Source organism: Triturus cristatus, chromosome 4_1, assembly GCF_964204655.1.
Source record: "Triturus cristatus chromosome 4_1, aTriCri1.1, whole genome shotgun sequence".
Classification (NCBI taxonomy): Eukaryota; Metazoa; Chordata; class Amphibia; order Caudata; family Salamandridae; genus Triturus; species Triturus cristatus.
In genome coordinates, this window is record NC_140585.1 from 1114237804 (window position 1) to 1114259325 (window position 21522).

The 21522-nt window shown below is 40.9% G+C and overlaps 1 protein-coding gene across 4 annotated transcripts in view; it reads right to left on the reverse strand.

Annotated features, from left to right (window-relative positions):
- HBP1 (HMG-box transcription factor 1) overlaps positions 1–21522 on the reverse strand; it is a 425155-nt gene that overhangs the window by 373277 nt on the left and 30356 nt on the right. For 2 of the 4 annotated variants that reach the window (XM_085654130.1, XM_085654128.1), the window contains exon 2: positions 2973–3052. The exons of the other annotated variants lie outside the window; for them this stretch is intronic. In XM_085654130.1, the coding sequence (XP_085510256.1) occupies positions 2973–3002 (30 nt within the window). In that variant the 5' untranslated portion in view covers positions 3003–3052. The remainder of the gene's footprint in view (positions 1–2972; positions 3053–21522) is intronic. 4 annotated transcript variants of the gene reach the window in all.

Below are 21522 nucleotides of genomic sequence, written 5' to 3' on the forward strand. Positions count from 1 at the left end.
TGTCCTCTTCTTCCTAACAGCCTTGGACAGGACGGGGCCGCGACTTCTGCAGAACATGCAGATCTTTGGGGAAACGTCAGGATTATATATGAACCCCTGCAAATCCACGCTGTGGGCTCTGGGAGACCGGGCGAGAGTGGGCACATGGGCATCCACGATACAAGTGGCAGCGGGGGGGGGGGGGGGGGGGGGGGTCTGAAATACTTAGGGGTGTTCCTTTCGGAAGTGCGGGCTATCTCTTGGGAGCGGAACCTGGCCCCGGTATGGGAGCGCGTCCGGGCCGACCTTAAGTCCTGGGAACGCATGCCGTCGACATTATATGGTAAATCCGCCATATTCAAGATGGTAATCTGTGTAGTGGATAACCCAATATACCCTTGAGGGCTTGGGCAGATAATATGTATAGGTAGGAAGTGCCTTCAAGGGGTTTGTTGAAAACTTAATTGTGTAACTTGTTTATAGGATAAATATATACCTATAACTGAGATCAATCTTATCTTTTAGATTCCAAAAGGTTATACACCATGCAATAGTCATATGTATAAGGATCTCTATTTACATTAATTTCAAAACAGTTATACAATCAGAATACAGAGAAATGAAAAAATGGACAAAAGGTGTGTGAGGAACAAAATTCATTTATATCAGTGAATGGTGATAAGGGTACATAAAAATGAGACAGTTGTATATCAAAGGGGAGACATGATTATACATCCAGTTATTACTCCACTATACAGTATATCAAACACTTTTTCAAAGATATATAACCAATTACCTAGAAAGAAGTGTGACAGTCGACGTTTCGGTCTTCATACGTGAGTTTGTGAGACCATCTTCAGGACAAGAAGTTTAAAAGTTGACCCCTCGTAATGTTTGATTTGATTATGAAATTCGCGGATATCTTCCTTTCTTTGTATCGAGATTTAAATTATAACCTCTCGGTGGGCGCTTTTAGATTTGAGGATATTTGAAAAGCAAAACTGTCAAAGTTTTAGCGGTACTGTGTGGTTTCACCGGCAGAGAACGGCATTCGTGTATTTAAAAACTAGTAGTGGTCTTACTGTTGGTTCAGATACAATCACGCCGAATGTGAATGGCGCTGTATTCGCTTGCTGCGTGAATCGAGCACTGGGAATTGTTGCCACAATTGGGGGGCGTTTTACTTAAATCCCACGGAAATTACTGGCGTGAGCACAGCAGTCATCTCAATTGAATCGCGGCATGTAGCATATCTTTCTAGATAATTGGTTATATATCTTTGAAAAAGTGTTTGATATACTGTATAGTGGAGTAATAACTGGATGTATAATCATGTCTCCCCTTTGATATACAACTGTCTCATTTTTATGTACCCTTATCACCATTCACTGATATAAATGAATTTTGTTCCTCACACACCTTTTGTCCATTTTTTCATTTCTCTGTATTCTGATTGTATAACTGTTTTGAAATTAATGTAAATAGAGATCCTTATACATATGACTATTGCATGGTGTATAACCTTTTGGAATCTAAAAGATAAGATTGATCTCAGTTATAGGTATATATTTATCCTATAAACAAGTTACACAATTAAGTTTTCAACAAACCCCTTGAAGGCACTTCCTACCTATACATATTCAAGATGGTGGCGCTTCCTCGGCTGCTTTACCAGTTGCAGAATCATCCGTACCCGATCCCGCCTAGTTGGTTCCGGCTGGTGAATTCTGCACTGGGGCAGTTCCTGTGGGAGGGGGGGAAGGGGAGGTACGGGTGGCGCTGTGAACATCCTTTCTTTCCACTTACTGCGGAGGTCTTGCGGCCTCAGACATTTTCTCATATTACCAGGCCTCGCAGCTACTGGTTCTCAATGAGTGGTGGTATGGCGACAGGGGTGACCCGGCATATATTTTTTTTTTTCTTCGTATTCCTTTGTATGATTCCGTCATGCACTCTGATGTCACTGCTAAAAGTTGATTGCTTCAGTGGTAATGTATAGCTTGATCATGCAGTTGTCTCTGGGGTGCAGAGCTCTGCAACGTTTTTGCAATCTGACGAATAAAATATGTTTAAAAAAAAAAAAAAAAAAAAAAGAATAGGACAACACAGATATTTAGTTAGGGAAATCAGCACAGCTGAACGTCCCTAGGTGGTGACCAATCCCCAGAGATCCTTTGAGTTCCAGTAAAAAAGGAAAGGTATTTTTTTTCCTGGATATGTTTTTACAATTGAAAGGCCGAATTGCCTATTCCCTAGTTAACAGTCCATCACTAACCTTCAATTGAGCACTGTGAATAATGTGCAACCTTTTTATTGGCCCACACCAGGCCTTAAACCGGAGCTGAGAAGACCAGTCACATCACAACATGATAGATAACCTGGAAGGTTACAAAAACCAAGAAATTAAAACTACTATCTGGGGCACGGATCTGAAGAAAGTAGGGAGCCTGAAAATAACACAGCCACAACGTGCAAATAACTATGCATTTATTCAGTCAAGGTGCTATCACTAATGAATCTCTCTTCTAAAACAGTTTACCAGCAATCACAGAATTTGAAAAACAATCTACAGTTCAGAAAGAAGGGTTCCCGCTGCCTGGATTGATGTTGCTGAGAGAAGTAAAAAGGTTAAGTGCGGGCATTCCAACTCCATTGTAACATTGTTCAGCAATTAGCTTTCAGACCTCTTCTGGCTTTTAAGACCTCTTGAGCCAGAAGGCAAAAAAATATAGATTTCAATGATAGAGCCTTCACAAAATACAAAACAATTCAAGAGAAACACCAGCCTGTCATTTCACAGAAAACTATTAAAGGTCAAGTTAACTGTTCAAATGATTAATTGTCAGATGTATGCTTGCAAAGTAGGATATACCCATATGCAAATATTTGTTTGGATCAATGCCATAAAGAAAAATAATCCTGTGACCACCTGAAAGAAACACAGAATCATAAAAAATAAACAAAACCTTAAAGCAGCTGTCCTATTGGCCTACCTTCAATTTGTTTTGCTGATCTGAGGCCATAACGATAACTGGATCCAATCCCCTCTCCTGGCCTCGGGGTAGAATAGTGCCTGTGTACAATAAGGTAGACCGAAATGAGCCAGGAATTAGAGTGATGAGGTTTTTAAACACAACGGATTCATTTACACTAAATGGATAATAAAACAAATGAAGAACTGGGTGTCCAGCCAGGCATGTCTTAAAATATTGCATGTTTTAGACCTAGCTACCCAACAGTAGAAAAGGTAAAGCGCTTGTTTTTTTAGTTGAAAAAGATTAGGTATTCAGGAAAACTACTTTGTCTTCTTCATTCACCACTCCAATAAGAGTGCATTTGTTTTCTTGTCCCTCATGTGATGGTCGATATGCACATGCCCATCCTAACGCTCTGATTTTGCTCCCCACTTCTAACTACTGTAAAACCACAGCAACGTGTGTATTTTTCTCCTATATGACTAAACAATAGATATGTTTTTTTTTGTTTGCGCCTACCAGACAGCACAAGCAGAATGTTTGCAAAAATCGAAATTTGAGCTTACCAAGAACCTGTGCTTAAAGTCTAACTATTGCTTACCATTGGTTGACTTTATCGTCAATCTCATTTGCTTGCTTCTTATTTGTTGGCCTACCTGGACTATCTTGTGTTTGTCCATTCCCAGGTGCTCGGCCTCTTTCTTTGTGCTCTTTCACTGCTCACTTTTAGGGAAGTACTTTTCCTTTTGGCTTGAGCACTCCACGCGAGTGCATGCATTTTCCAGTTTTCTCCTTTGTGTGTACCACTCTTTCCCCGCAATAAGTGTCTATCTCTAACCCCTCCAAACCCCAAATCCCGCACCCCCTCCCCCCCGTGCTTAGTGTTGCTCTGAACCATGTTCTCCTTTTGCCCAGCGTTATGCTCAAGCTCGTGATCCATTATAAGACTTTCTCTCTCCAATCAACCTCAGCTGTCCGTTGTGTTTTTTTTTTTTAGATTTTCTTTGATGTCGAAACAGCAAATTGCTGCCGGCCGTTTCGCATAATATTCAAAAGCGTTTCGGCTAACTAATTTTTTATATTTATTTTATTTAATGATTTATCTCAGATCAGTAAATTTAAAAAAATACTTACATCACGTACATCATGACATGCCCGCAATCTCAACATTTTGCAGTTCACCTAGTAATGACTTTTTTCCCCTTTTGTTCCTGATGTAGCATTAGGGACAGTAACTTGAGGCGAGCCCTATTTGAATGCTTGTTATCTCATGTACATATTGCACAAATGATCAGGTCTTGGAAACCATAGGCATTTTATGGCACCAGGGGAGAGGCCGGTGCTTCATTACCTCAGCCTCCGCACGTTCTCGGTGGGGGGGGGTGGGGGGAGGGGGGGGGACGACTATAAATATGCTCCTTGGGCTACTGCTACGGACGAAATGGCTGTAACCCATTTAATTTCAGGGTCAGGGATAATAAGTTAGTGCATGGCATGCATTTTACTTTAAAGTTCCTTATTTTTAAATTCTTCTTATTCACCATTATTCACTGGCCAACAAAATAGATTGGTACTTTCATTACAAAAGGTGAGACTTACCAGCTTTGTCAATGCATGTTGCTTTTTAAAACATAGGCATGATCTTGTTGCCCAGTGCAAGCGTCTTTGCTGTTTCTATAACATACATATTGGTGTACTGCTCTGACATAAGTGTTCCAATAAAATTGCAAAGTATTAGGTGCCTCTGTTCTTTACAAATGTGTCAAAATAGCAAGGACAGAGAAAGAGGACGCTTGCTAAGAGTTATGGTGAGAAGCTGGCCACAGTGATCAATGGAAGAGATCTATTCTATCAGAACCAAAACATGGTCCCATAGCAGCAGTAAGATTGCCCAGTGGCTGTGGAACCTCCTGGTCAGAGAAGAGCAGAACATTGAGCACTTCCTCTCCCCCTCCAACCTTCTGAGATGCCCTAAAGGAAGAATATATCTAAATTCTCTTATTATAAAAGAAACAGTTAATATTGCACATGTAATACAGAACAGATTACCAATAAATGTACAGACCTAAGGTCTGTAATCCCTGTTGCAAATAATCAACCACCAACCATATTTTCCAGCGAAGGCGGAGCGCTCCTCATTCAGCCCACTGCATTAGCCATTTCCATGCTTTCTATTCCTCACATCACCTTCTTCAATCATTCAACCTATCCTCCTCATCGATTCATCACTAAACAGCATAACCCCACTACAACTGCCTCCATCACACGATTTTCTATGCTTCCATTTGATAAATCGCAATACTCCAATGATTTAGTTGCAAGCCATTCTTAAGCACCATGTGTTTAACTGCTACTTTGATCATCTAATAAAGGCCGCAAAACTTTGAAAAGCTACAAGCGATGCTTGCCAACCTCACTTTTACAGAGGCTCCAACCCTTTCTCCTTTATTCCTGCCACTCTTTGTCATTTGTGAACAACCCTTTCGTCATTGGATGCTTCAACAACTACACACGTCAACCACACAGGAACTAGTTTGGCTTCCATCTGCCTTGCTTTAAAGATCTTAAATGGTTTCTTACCAGTCACAGCACTAAGGGTTGCGCTGCAGGTCCACCCCATGTCTGTTATCATCTCCAACATTTTTCCTATTGGTATAAACTATTGTGTTTTGCCCTTAATCATTCTATTAGTCAGCTCAACTAGGCCACTGGCTCTAGGTTTACCTAAATTATGTTCAGAAATAACTTCATTTATTGCAAAGTCAATTGTCTGCCATTGTCCGTGATCCAGTATGTTAGATATAACTATCATGAATAGAAGGATCAACACCACAATGGTACCAGTAGATGTCCTTTCTCAAGAATACCACTCACATTTGTAATGGCCGTCCTCCGCCAGTTGCATTGTCACTTTGTACCATGCAAATCCACAAATGAACAAAGAAAATCCCAAAATCGTCCTCCTTGGTATTCCAGGTCCTTCGAGGTCTTCTGCTTCAACACTGACCCTCAAATTGTATTTCCTTTCCTTACACTGATCAAATTTGTATCCACTTAGTGATTTTAGCTTCTATTCCTAGCTACCGAAACTGCTGTTCACATCTTTTTGGAGTATGGGCAATATGCCATTGACTTGCTAATCTGATGATTCTTATGGAAGCACACATTTTTTCCTTGCATTACTGTTTTCCCTTCCCTCATAGACAATTCATCATGATCCTAACATATGGCTGTGACTTTACACCATACAGCAGTCTCAAGTCAGTCTTAAACAACCATTCTGTACCCTCCCTCAACACTCAGTTTTTCTGATTCACATTTTCCCGACAGTGGTCCAGAAACCACACCTTCACACCACTTCACCACACCCTGAATACTGCCAATTGCTCCTTGATTATCTTTAATTCTCCCTGAAGGTCTTTCCATCATACAGGTAGCCTGGACACAGGTAAGAGCTAGTTTTATCACCTTCAACTAATACTCCTTTAGTAGTATGCCATCAACTCAAGTCATGTATCCCAAGCACTAAACTCACCTTACAAAAACATAAAATAAAAAAATAAACAATATTGTTAACTCAACCTTTTCAAATTTTCCCAATACCGGTTTCAGTGCTAAATTGTGCTCCATACACACCCTCCAAACACCGAAATGCCAGCTGCATACCCTAAAAAAAACATATAATTTGTTGGAATACACTTGCTGATGACCCAAGGTCATAAGGCATACGCTTAATTTGAAAAACTCCCTCCTGTGTTATGAAAGCTGTCAGATGATTTCACTCCTTGTGCAACTCAATTTGCAGGTACATATGTTTCAAGCCCAGACTTCAGGGAAAGAACGCCATAAAAAAGATCACACACCAGAATCCAGCACAGGTGCAATCTCTCAATACGAATGTGAGAGCACTACTCTGTTCAGTAACTCATAGGCCATTTTGTACTATACCTTTATTAAAGTGACCTGATCACTTGGAAGTGACCAGCTACAGGGGTTGGTGGTACACAGTCAGGGACAGTTCCTCGCTTGACAATCAATGCAGAACGGTATGGAAAGCCTCTAGAGCAGTTACTTCTATTCAGCAATTGTGACCGCCAGGCCGGTGGGGTTTTTCCACCACAGAGGTGTTGTAAATCCTAACAGCATGCAGAGGAAAGTGACAAAAACGGTCCCTCCGGTCACATCCTTGTGATACCAACGGCAAATCTTCACATGGGGTTGATGGTGCTTCACACACTACCACAAAAATCACGCAGAGAGGCTGGGAGACCTCTTTTAGCTGGGGTCCGCGCCATTACTCTCCTGTTAGTAAGTCCGGTCTTTTGGATGGCCCACAGAGCAGAAAACCGCTGGGCTTCTGCTCCTTGACTGTCCTTCATCCTGCATGCAAGGCACACTCCTTCTATCTTTGAGCAGGTATGCGTCTAGGCACTAGCAGACCCACAGTTCCCCAGCACATTGCACAGACTTCAGGCTATGTCCCATCACATCCAGGAGACTGGATGTTCGACAGACACCAGTCCTGGATCACAACAGCTCTATGAATACTCTCCAAAGCACTCCTTTCCTTGGTCAAGGAGAACTTGGATGTGGAACAAAGTGGGTTGGTTTGGCTACTACTTTTATACTGATTTTCCAGACAGTAGGCGATATTGTAGAATTCCAGGAACCAGTATAGGGTGGCTCCTTCTTAAATGTAATTTTCCAACTGTAGTGCAACCACAGTCTTTGTGAAAGGTGATGGATTTCGCTCTAGGTAGTAACAATGCTAGCTCCAACATGGAGTACCCTAAATGGGACAATGGAGTGTGAAACGTTTGCACCAGATTATCATCAGTCTTCGTGAAGATAAAAGGGGCAGTGTCCACCTTGAGACTTTCTTCCCTTTAACATTATCTACCAACTCACCCCAGTCCCCTACCATTAATGAAGTAGCAGTGCTCAGGAAGTACTAACAATTAATGTCATGGTAAAAAGCCTTTATAAAATTTCTAAAGGCAGCACCGCACCGTCTCCTCCTCCGCACATTTTTAGGTCTACGACTCCATTTAGCTTCAGGATGCAAGCAATACACACCCACTGCCTAGGGAAGATTTACCTCAACTACTATCCTATGAAATGTAAAACCTAAAGCAATCCAAAGTGCATCCTGCTTGTATGAGCAACCATACAATAACAAAATGCAGGTCTGCCACCATCAACGCTTCACACATGCACTCAACAAGAACTCTGAAGGCGAGCATAGGGTCTGGATGCCACAAAAAGTCGAATTTACGAGAGTGGTGCCTGCAGCCGGCACATTCTGCGTGAACCAGAGAAAAAGGTTTGTACAGTACTATTACCCAAACTGGCACACTGCCACCACGACTTTATATAAAAACCTGAGGACATTTATGCTTGGTGTGCTCCTCCAAGCCACAGAACAGGTCTCGCACCTCATTCATCATGTACATGCCTCAGCACGCATGCCACATTAGCTTGTAGGCAGAGCCAAAGAAAGTCAGGATATAATTTTCACATGCAGCCAGGGTTCACGCTTGTTTACAGCGCAGGACAATCTACCATCCCAACATACATGGTATCGGTTTCAGTGGTTAGAACGCAAATTCCTGAGTTTACAGTAAATCATGTGGCAGGCAGCATAAAGTAAAAGGGACAAAACAAAGATAGTAGGCCAGACATTTTCTGCATGTTGTTGGCAGAAATAAAAATTGATATTGGAGTGGAAATAGTATAACAAATGTCAAACTACACAGGGAGCCCAGTTTTTATGAAAGTTTACTTAAGTGCTGCTGTTTTGCAAAGATGCTCAGGATGGTGATGGGGGGGTGGGTGGGGGGGGGGGGAATGGGGGGACTCCTCAGCCATGCAGTTTTCTCATCAATTTCATTGCAAGTTTTGCAGAGATATTATCAATGATGCCATAGATTCTGTCATGAGTGAAGTAACATGTGCAGTAAATAGCAATGCATGGTGAGGACGTGAGTTATAGTTACCATAGGGTACAAGTTATAACTACATGAGATAACTATAGTTGGTGAATTTCTGTGGTTTTTAGAATTTAAAACTTTGCATTGTTACTGAACATTTTACCGAACTATAACGTTATTTTAACCTTTGTTTATTTCAGTGAATTTTTAGTTTTTTTTTTTAACGTAAAGTTAGATTTTATTACCATGCGCAATGCCAACCTCTTGGCAAGAACCTGCAGTTAATCCCTTGTAGACAGCCAACTCCACCCTGTGCAAGGCTGTTGACCATGCGCAGTGGGGGTGTTGGCTGCATGGCCTGGCCTGGGGCCAACCAGACAGGCAGCCAAACCTCCTCGCTGCCCCAACACCCACCCTATTGTATAAAGCAAATCTGTCATCTTTCTCCAGAAAGTACCAATCATTTTAATCAATGTATATTTCAATAATGACAAATAATCTATAAAGTTTCACTGTATTACAAGTCGTGACAGTTTTTATTACTGTTAGGGGGGGGGGGGGGAATGTGGAAATAAATAGATGTATTATTTTTTTCCTTAAGAAATAAAACAAAAATAGGTCTGTTCTACCTTTAACATTTTACACCCCATTAAGAGCAATGGGAAGAATAACATAAGTGTCTTGCATTTTATGTAATCCCTCTTAGACACATAAAATACAACTATATAACTAGCCCCTAGGTGACACTGCAATCCCAGCTGTAGAGCAAAAGCTCAAGCCTGGGAATGGCTTTTGAAAAATATGGTAAATCTCCTGGGGTCAGGGTCTCAATGACCAAGGAACATTACAATTTTTTTTTGGCCGAACCATTATATCCTTTAGAAACTCCAAACTGATCCAATATTGTTTCTGGGTAAAGTGAAATTTACTGTCCTTGTCCCCGATACACTTGATCATATTCCGATGACTCCTTTCAGCCACCTTATATGCCAGAAATCTCAGAATCAGCTCCCCATACTCATATTGAAACACTTTATGAGACATAGAAGCCACCACAATTCTCGCTCTATAAACATGATGCATACTGCTGTGATATTTCACTAATTCACGGTAGATCACTTGTTAACCTATATCTGAAATCAAGATAATATAGGCCTTCATGGAATCCCAAACCACCCCGGGGCAGCAGAGTCCAGATTCATGTTTATAAACTCTCTCAATAAATTAGTCATTCTAACTTTATATTCAGAATGGATTAACAATGACCTGGGAAACGCCCATCTAGATCTTTCCTTAGCGATATTGAATAGCTCATGTGTGAAATATGGGGTTGTGCTCAGATGTAATCTTGGGGCAAACTTCTATTTTAGGTTGCAATATCATTCCCAATTTCACAAACACCAGATCTATTCTGAAATATTATTTATGTAGAATCTAATAGAAAGTACATCCGGCCATAACTGGATTAGGCGTCCTCCATAAATCTACTAACCCATGAACCCTGGTCATGTCATTTACTGATCGCTTAACTGTCACCATAAGAAAAGTTGCAGCTCGATTTGTCGAATCTATTTTATAATTGATTACACAATTAAAATCCCCAAGCATAATCAGTTCCCCAGGCAAGTGTGGCAGCACAAGATTCAGCATGTCAAGCATATTTGGGTCATCTGTATTCGACCCATAAAGCACACAGATAGTATAGATTTTTCATTGTAGCTTAATCTGTGCAATGAACCACCGGACCTTAGCATCTGATGCCATTTTAAAAGTGGTATATTTAAGATGGAGATCTTAATGTAGTGACTCCTCAAATGGAAAACTGTTGGGCAGTACACACAACAATATATGAATCCAATTGACGGAGTAGGGCTCATTCTTTAAAAGCCACATTAGTTTCAGTTAGACACACTACTTGGGGTTTGTAAGCTAGAATCTCTTCTGAGCAATCTATGTTTTAGTGGGCGATTCACCCCAACAACATTCCAAAACTTCAAAGCTAGCTGAGACATTGTGTATTCTTATTTCCCTTCTTCACCCACCCACCACAAAATACATTTGGGAAGCACATCCAGTTGATAAAACTTTACCGACATCAATGACCATACCAACCAATTTTATTGGTCTTAGTTGTCACTATTCCAACAATGCAAGTGGCGCGGACCCCATATACCCTAAAGAGGAGAAGCTCTCCTGTGGGAGTCCAGCCATGCAAAAGCTTCATGAAGCTCGTTGCGTCCAGTTTACAGAGCCACAACCAGTGGAGCTGTTGCAGGGTGAGGAGGAGCAGGAGCAGCTACACATTTACGGCAGCCTCAGCCTGCTGCGATCTTTTTTTACCCGATGGCCACTGAACTAGTAGAAGTCTTAAGCTGCACCCTAGTGAGAAGATCCACTACTAGGTCAAAACCAGTCTGGGGGTGCTTTTGATGCTGGTCAGAGGAGAACTGGCCTGGAAGATCCTATTGGAGTAAGACTGAGGCTGATTTGATGGTAGCGGGTTCCTGACTGAGGTGGCATGGTGGGCCAAAAGAAAAACCAAGCATTGGCATAGCCAATAGGTCTCGCCTTTGGGACCTTACAGGTATTTAATTATGCAGCACAATATCCTTGGTGCAACAACATCAACTGTTGCATGGCTACACACTTATAAGGTCCCAATGGCGAGACCTATTGGCTATGAACGGTAAGCAATCAGTGGGCTCTATGCTCTTTTTAGTAAACAAAAGGTCTTTCAAATGACAGCACATTAGGGGGGGACCTTAAAACGATTGCCTTTCTAAAATATATTTGAGCTGGTATTTGAGTGATAAATCATGCAGCGCTGTGGAACCTTATTACAAAAAAATGTACCTTGGTGCCAGAGGCATTGAAACTATGGTTTTTATGTATTACTCATGTAGAGGCATACTAAATTGACAAAGCCTTGTTTAAGATACTGCTGGTAACCATACCTGATGTACTGAAGTAATCATTGCTGGTATTTTTCCATATGATAGCCATAATGCATTATTGTCTGACATGGTATCTATTGCAAATTAATAATATTAGTGGATCTCAATGATTTCTATTGGCCATAAGTATCTCACATTAAAGAAAAGGTTGGAAACTCCTGCTCCAAATATTCAGCCTCTACACCCAGGCATCCCTCAAAATGCAAAAGAATTCGAGGAGAGATTTTCCAAATGGGCCTTTGTGACTGCCATGGCTGTATAATTAAATCTTTTTATGTTTAGATGTCAAGCCCTAATACCTTAGCCTAACATACCACAGCATATTTTTCCTCTCCATTAACCATACCTCAAAATAAATTGTTCTGTATGGTATGCTTCAAGTGCTCTGATTTCACTGGAGGTCATTGGCACAGAGTGCATGGTTGAAACAGGGTGATGGTTCCAGAAAGTTAAAACGGTGGCACTGTAGTCTAGTGAAAACTGAAAAATAGCATTTAAACAAAATGTTTAGCCATGGAGCATTGGGAGGTGAAGGACTTAAGCCCTGTCCTGGGTAACTGCATCAAAAGGCTAGAAACAGTGTTAGGGCAGCGCTACAATATCAGACTTCCATTCTCCGGATACTTAATTCATCAAGAAAATAGGTGATATTTCTTTATGTTACAAATTAAGTGCACACACTTCAGGCAGAATCCAAGGCTGCTTCCAAAGTATTTTAGGAAAGCTTACTTCAAAAGGCAAAGGTAAGAAACAGAAGAACCAGCGGCGAAACATTGTACTAACATCTGCAGAGTATTGCTGGAGGTTTGCAGGGAGAAGCGACAAGAAATGTGGGAAATACAAGTTATCTGAGAATCTCTGCAGGGGGAGTCCAGCGACGATCATTACCAGCGCTGCTGCACTTGTTCCTTCATGAACACCTGCCTGTTTGGGGCCCTTCACAATATAGGGGCCATGATCATCCATGAACACTGAGCAGATCTGTGGAAGAGAATAGCTAAAGGGATTGTGAGAGAATATACTAAAGGGGATTATGTTTAAAGCGGAACACTTACACCTTCACTCCCACTTTCAGAGACTGAGAGCCAATAAAATAAAAGCCTTGGTTTGCAATTCCCTCTTGGTTAGACTTGGATTCAATATCTTGGGAGAGAGAATCGTAGCCTCAAAAGTGAAGGGGATAGCGTCACCTGGTGTTACGCTCGCCACCAAGTCTCCCTGTAATGACGTCACCACCCTCCCCCTCCAGAGCCGGCATCCACGTAAGAGCATCATAGCAGCTCGCCGTGCGTGCATGGACATACTGAGCAGAACAAGTGCCACCACGCCCCCAGTCTACCCTGCCTCATCAGCTTTGGCAGAAAGGAGCCACCCAGCGTGGGGGATGGTTGGCCATGATTTATGAAGATGGCCGTTCACCGCCATCCTCCATGACAGGCATCTCCTTCTCGGAGGGCTGTGAACCCGCATTAATCTGGCAAGGGCATGTACATGCAGGCTCGTGAAAAGATAACTATTCAGAAAGTTGCACTTCGATATTTGAGTTACATGACTTTTATATGTTTTGTTTCTAAAATCAATACTTTTTAAACAGTTTTGATTTAAAAAAAAAACATTTTAAATATAGAAGCTGTATGTTGGGCCTAGTTACTTAACCCATTACGTATATGAAATGGGAGAGAGTTCCATTCATTTACGATTTCATGGGGTATTAACTATGGAGGTAGCACTTTTACACTGGTAGCCCAGAGGAAGGCCAATCACGCTGCAGCAGGACCAGAATGTGCAGTACTCTAGCTCGGAGCAGATTTTCCAGGGTGGCTCGACAGAAAGCGGAGCTCGTGCTTTCCAGTTTTTATGAAGGACCAGGGGTGTAAGGTGTCACCAACTGGTGCCAGCTGCACCAAAGCACTGGCCTCCTGACTCGAGGTCACACGATCAGAACAGTCATGAGCTGAACACAAGACACAGTGATACTCTGCGGACGTGCGACCCGTAAAGAGGCAAACGGCAACAGCAAAAAATAACAAGAAGAGCGAGCAAGACGGAGAGGCGGAGTGAGGCTCTCGCGCACATAATGGAAGGCCGGGAGAGGAGGGGTGGCAGCTGCACGCATGGGGCGGACTATTCACCAACGAAAGAGACGAGAGTGAGTGTGTAATGTTTACCCCCAACACTGCATGCATGAACAAGAAGCGCGAGCAAGACGGAGAGAGGCGCGCGCGCTTGGGAGAGCAGTCTTCTCTTTTTCGAAGCACACACTTGTGCTTGTGGCGTGCCCCTGCGTGCTCCCGCAAGGTGGATGACGCCACAAGCACGAGTACATGCTTCGAAAAAGAGCAGAACGACGGCTAAAGGTCCTCCTATGCAGCGCACGCGCGCGGCACAGGCGAGACCTAAAAAAATAATTGACTGATTTGCAGCACAGAGTTATTACCAAAGGCAGAAATTAATTCAGGCAAATCACCCATCGATTCTTGATTGTCATCAGGAAAGGAAGGGTGTCAGCCCCCACAGTTCATCCACCCTACTCTCTCCACCTCCTAATACACAAGAGGAAGATTTTTTGTCCAACAATGACTGATCAATGGAGAGCATAAACAATACAAAGACATTTCTGGAACTTTAGTATGCCTGCTCAAAACAATTAACTTCACCTCTATGCTGATTAATACACATTCAATGACTAAAAACAAATTCAATATCTTTGATCTACTGGTGAATACAGAAATAGACATTTATTTAATTCATAACAGAAACATAGTTGAAAGGATTTGTCACGAATACTTCTTGAAGCTATCCCACCAGGATATCAAATTGTTACCAATAACCAATTAGAAAAGATAGGATACAGACTGACACCAGTCAGTAGGGAAACAGTGAACAACATGGAACAGGTTATATTATACGCTTGCAAAACCTTTTTTAGATGCAAACTAGACCTATATTCACCCATAATTTCCTTCTACTCCACACACCTTCGCCCATCAACAAAGCCTTCACATGAGCATTTTTGGATGCACCATCAGATCCATAAATTAAATAGCCTAAAATATTCAATCTTGGTGACCTAACCTTCTGGTTTTACAAATCAAATATACCTCGATCAAAGGCCATTCTATCAGGTCTGAATAAGCACAACCTCCAGCAGATGGTATCAGGACCCAACCACATAGCAGGTCATAATTTAGAATCCATCTTCTGCAATCCAGAGATAATTATTCAAAGAAATACTCACTGTCTTGTCACCTTTTCACACAGGAGCTCAAAAAAATATAAATTCTTTTCAGGCTGTAACATACAGGCTTTGGAACGAACTGAACATGGAAGGCTTGGAATCTCAAACTACAGACACCCAATTAGAGAAAACCTCAGCAGACAAACTTTATAAAATAGATGACATCAGCATTAGTCGGTAATTTTTTTTTGTTTGTTTTTTAAAAACACTTCAAAGCAAAGAAAGCTTATTTGGCGAATGAAGAGCTAGATAAGATAAAAGGACAAATCTCAACACTTCAACGGACCTGACCCAAACCAAGCCTCACAGAAAAATGTCTATATAGACAACAGAATGTACAAATCTTACTTAAAAGAACCCCCCTCCCCCCCCCCAATAAAAGACACTACTCAAACAGAATTGATTCTGCCATTGGCACTTCAAAGGAACTCGTTAAAATGCTATCATAATTCCTCAATCCATAAAGCAGTCCCGTTTCATCTATAATATTTCTGCAATAAGTTAGCAAACCATTATACACCCAAAAAGGACAAATTGGACTCATTTAGAAATCAAGAAATCCAGCCTTTTCTTGAAAATACACCTAAACCAGTATGGTGGTAGACATATCTCCTTCTGTTTCATCCTTTTAAGAAATTACAATGCCAATTTCATGACCTTGTAAAAGCCAGTGGCTTGACTGCCTGTCCATCTGATCCTTGACGGCCACAAATTTTCATAAAGATTCTTCTATCACTAATGGTGGCCATCCTAATCTGAATCCATCATAAATTCCTTATCTTCTAGGTATTTTCTAGGACTTCAGGAAAGTGAACATGCAGCCATTAGTATTCTCTGGATGTATTCCAGGATTTAAAGAAAGCAAACCTTACATTTTTTTTAAATAAGTACATTTGCACATGCAAGACCCTAACTACAGACCAATCTAACGGACTTTTACTTGACAAACTAATGGAAAGAGCAGCATTTCTCAGATCTCAAAATTCATATTAGAAAATGTTTACCCTTAAACTAACAAACTGGATTCTGCCTCAAAGGAACTGAATCATGACTAATGCAAATATGCATGTCCTAAGAAAATGGAATTGACAATCCTACTTAAACAGCAGCACTAACATGATTCACACCACCTACACTTAATCAATACAACATAAAACAGCAGTGCCACAAGGACCTATCTTCATTTCATTTAAATCTTTATTTCGACACATTAGCATCATAAAAGATAGAATAACAAATGTTTTTTATTGTAACAATTTAACATTTGCTAGCTCAAAAAGAAAAGAGTAAGAGGGTCAATTATACTAACCATTTCGTATATATCCGTTGCGTCCGGGTACACAATATCTAATTACATAATTCTTTATCAAACACATTTGGCCCGGGCGGAGATTTTACAATAGTTAAAAGTACAGTTAATAATAAATATAGTTTAAAAACTATTTAAAAAAGTATTAAATCACTAGCCGCTAGGACATTTTTGTAAAAAGTTCATAAAAAAACAACAACAACTTCCTCCTGGTTGGGTAATAAAACATACAATTTGAATGTTTGATTGTCATGGTCTTTTTGGAGATATCTAGTGAACAATAGTTGTGCATTTTTATATATATTTTCCCTTTTTTTTCCTTTTCTTTAAAAATGTAGGCCCAGCTTTGTTCTAATAAAATTAGCAGCGAGAAGAAATCTACTAACTCCAAAAACTATTACCTGGCTGGTATCAGTTTTTAAAATTCTGCCAGCCTCCTTGTAGGATCTTGAACCAATTTTAAGACAAAGCGGTACTATCCACTTTTTCCTTGGTATTGCATAGCTGGAGCAAAATAGAAGTATGTGTAGATCATCTTCCTTAGTACCATGAGTACATGAAATACAAAGGTCACTTCCTGATTTCGCCCAGCTTTTTTCAAGCGCCTTCGTTCTAAGTGTGCCATATCTAAATTTTAGGTACAAAGTTTTTGATAGTGGGGGATGAATCTCGTCTAAAAAGGGTTCAAAGGATGCTACATCCTTAAACAATAAAAAGTTTTCAGTTAGTGGTCCATGGATTCTTATATACACTGACTCGTAGCTCACATATGACCAAAAAGATAGTTTAACAATTCTCCTAGAGCACGAGTTCATAGCCTCAGGATCGTTCCAAAAGTGGGCTAATCCGATCTTGCCTAACCAATTTCTAACATGCTTGAACCAATAAACTTTATTACAACTATCGAGATCCATAACTTCTTTCAGGCCTTTCTTGTAATCAAGTAATTCTGGAGTCGTCCACAATCTAACCCACAGCAATAATGGTCTTAATATTGCATGTTGATCTGTTCGCTTCAAGTTTAGATCCAGAAGGAGGGGTGTCAATGGGGTGTTAGTAGATATTTTTATCAACCCCCTAAGAAACTTGTTCTCAAGGCTTTCAAATGTATTTCTACATGCGGGTCCCCATAGTTCTGCCCCATATAATACTGCTAGTTGAACTTTATACTTAAAGATCTCTAGGACAGGGGTCACTGCCTTGTTCAAGCATTCTTTATGTCTCTTGAGAATTGGGAGACAGTTTTGTTTAAAGACAATCTTATTCTTTTCTAGCTGTGATCTCCATGCTAAAGAAGAGTCTATAGAGACACCTAAATAAATAAAATTCTGCACATAATCAAGCTTCTGTCCATTTAACATTAGATTTTTCTTAAAATTCCTATGTGGGCTCAGTGCCATATATTTCGTTTTTTTGGTATTAATTTCTAAGCCCTTCGAGGAACAGTACGACTGAAACCTATTTAATAAATTTTGAAGGCCCCGTGGTGTTTGGGAAATAAGAATGGTGTCATCTGCGAACAAAAGGGAAGAAACCCGTTCGCCCCCTAGTCTTGGTGAATCATTGTCACTACACTCCATGTAAAATGGAATATCATTAACAAACAGGGAGAATAAGGTCGGTGCCAATACACACCCCTGGCGTACTCCTCTTTTTATGGAAATTGCTTTTGTAAGTTCCCCAGTAGGACCCCACCTAACCTTGGCATAATTTTCCATATGTAATCCAATAACCAATTTTAATAGGTCTAGTGGGAGTCCCTGGGATTTCAGTGATTCCCACAAAAGATCTCGCGGTATAAGGTCAAATGCGGCCCGTAAATCTACAAATGCCACATACAAGTGGCCTTTGCGGCGGGTGACATATTTCCAATACAAACAACAGAGCCTTAGGACTTGATCAGTAGTTCCTGTTTTTACTCTGAACCCTGCTTGATATTTCGTTAAAATTGATTCTTCTTCCAACCAGGTATTAATACGATTTAATATATGCCTAGCATAGATTTTTTGGGTAATGTCTAAAAGACTTATAGGGCGATAGTTAGCAGGATTGCTTCTATCGCCCTTTTTAAAAATAGTAATAATTTCCGCTCCATGTGTCCGGAATTGCTTCCCCAGCAGCAACAGTGTTGCACAAATGATTAGGGTATGGTACCCAGACATCTAATTCATGCTTGAATAGATCACCTGGTACTTTATCCAGCCCAGGAGCTTTCCCATTTTTGACAGAGTTAATAGCTAGTTCTGTTTCCTCTAGGTCAAAAACTATATGTGTAAGTTCGGCCTCTGCGGGCCACAGAGCATGATCTTCCTGCACTGCACTATCAGCCCCTTGAGCGGCGTACAAATTCGTAAAATGGTCAATCCAAGTTGCTTCATCAAGAAAAACCTCTCTTGAGCCTTTCTCCCTTTGGTTACCCTTGGCCACTGTTTCCCAAAATAGCTTTTGGTCCTTCATTTTAGCTGCCATCAGCATACAGGACCATAATTCCTCGTCCCATGAACACTTTGCGTTGGCCAGCACCTTATTGTATAATTTCCTACTTTCTTTAACTGCCAGAGAATTTTTGGTTTTGACCGAATCAATCAAAGCTGATTTTGCTGTTCGGCATTCTTTATTAAACCATGGTTTACCTATAGGCTGTAAATTCACAGCGCCCGTTCCTTTTTTTGGTCTTCTAGTCATAAGTTCTAATAATTCTTTAAAGAATTCTTTATGTAATTTAAGAAATTGACCAGGTTCACTTTTGGAGGGATTATAGGTATCAAATGTATTAGTAAGACAGTTATAAATATTTGCCACTAGATCTTCTTGTCCCAGGATATATGCCCATTTAACAGACCGACGATCATTGCTTAGTATAACATTATCTGGGGCTGGTTGGTATCCTCCCTCTTTAGCTTCCAGCCCCATTATTAAGCTCTTTACAAAACTAATTTCGAGGGAATGGTGGTCGCTATCAGATCTAGCATTGACCATCAGGTCTTTTGTATATGGCCACAAGTCCACGGAAACAATAACATAGTCAATTATACTTTGACAATTACGTCTCATAAAAGTAGGTGCCTTGGGACTATCAGATGGGAGACGCCCATTACATGCCCTCAGTCCATGGCTTACCAGTACCCTTGTGATTTGGAAAGCTAGGGTAGTACCTACAACTACCCCATTACTAGATAAGGATGGTATACCATTAACATTATCTTCATCCTCATACAAGTTATTCATTCCAACAATGGGCTCAAAATTACAGTTCATGTCCCCACATATAATCGTACTTGCTGCCGGGTCCAGAGTATCCAGTATTGACTCTAGTTTGTCAATACTTAGTGACTCCTTGTATGATGGGCATGGTCGATTATATACGTTAAAAAGATGGATCACCCGTTTATCAACGGTAACCATTTCCAGACCAAGTATATCTAAGGAATCAATTTTTAGTTGCTGGATGGCTATATTAATAGACACACTAACCCATATTATTAACCCTCCTGATGGACGGCCTCTTGCTGATGGAACTGCGTCCAACTGATAAGTTCTATATCCTACTCTATGCATGGATTTCGTAGCCCATGTTTCTTGTAAAACACATATATCAAAGGAGTTTATGTAAAAGTTCCATTCGGGATCGCTTATTTTTGAGCCCACTCCTGCGACATTCCATGAAACAATCTTGGCCATAGAGAGGCCTTGATTTAAGCTACAACTGATGCCCGATGAGAATTCGCTAAATCTCTTCGGTACTCCTGACCTGGTACTATTCTGATCATTTCACTCTCGATGCTCTATTCGATCAACTTTAAGTATTGGTTCTGGGGCTTCCATAAGTTTTTTTTTTAGATATAATATTTTCCCCCTGTATACCTGTTGATAACAATCGAGACAGGCCATTTGGTCGATCAGATGACCTATATGGACTAGTGGCAGGCGCGACAAATAACAGGTGAGACGAATGGACAGGGTGTGGATTTATGTCCTTCCCCGTGTACTGGGAGTCAATCAATGGCCTCCAGTCCACTGAACCTATTATAACAGGGGATTAAGGGTTGAGCGAACTGTGGGCCCATCCATTCTCTACGATACTGAGTATTGGCGTGTTGAGGCCTCCCGGCCCTACGTTGTATTATAGTCCAGCCATCGTCCCCCTCCCTTTCCCATCTGTTAGGATTTGGATTCCTTAACAACTCGCACCCAATTCCACCCCTAATTTGATTTGGGTCCCTTGTCCAGCTCCATGCGATGTCTGGGTGTTCCGTTGGCGAATAAAAATAAGCTAGGGGTCTTGCCACAATCAATGAACCGTTTTTCCTAGGCACTCCCGAACAAATATGTCCTACTGACCGGGGGTCTTCAAATGATACAACCACACAGTCCCCTTGTATTCTTTTTCTATTGTAGCCTACCCAAGGGACCCTATCTACCATTAGGATATTACTTCTTATTGTAGGTGGTAATGGATGATTAATATTTAGCCAGTGTGACACTTTGTTTTTTAGCGCCTCATACGGTTCTAAGATTGATGGGTCTAATTCCGGGACCCCAGTTAAAATGACTACATAATCACATGCTTCAGGAGGTAGATTAATATTCCTGCGCTTTTCTGTGTGCGTGTTGTCATCATTATGTGTAGGTGTACTGCAAGGGGCCGGTTTTTTGACTGTTATTCCACGTGTCATAATAGACTTTGCACTGTTCTTACCTACATCAGTAATGATAGGATTAGAATTAGGGACCTTAGGGGCTGGATTACTTCCTTTTTCCATGTCATTGTCAAGTGTTTTTGACACCTGTACTTTACTAATAGGGGCTGGTACCTGTATTACCTTTTTTTGCTTGCTAGTGTAATCATCTTTTTCCTCTTTCTTCAGTTCTATAAGTTGTTTTTCTATCCCAGCTAATCTTGCTTCTATAGGAATGAGTAAGGTCTTAAGTATTTTTGTCAAGGTCGGTATAAGTAGATCTTCATTCCCTATACTTATACCTGCACTATCAGCTGATAAATTAACTGAAAGAATATCAGCTAGGGAGTTGTCTAAAAAGCTATCATCTACAATATTCATAGGTAGTGTTTTATGGACAACCCCTCCTTTCCCAGGTTCGTGGTCCTGGCTTTCCCTTGTCACTCTTGCATTGGCTG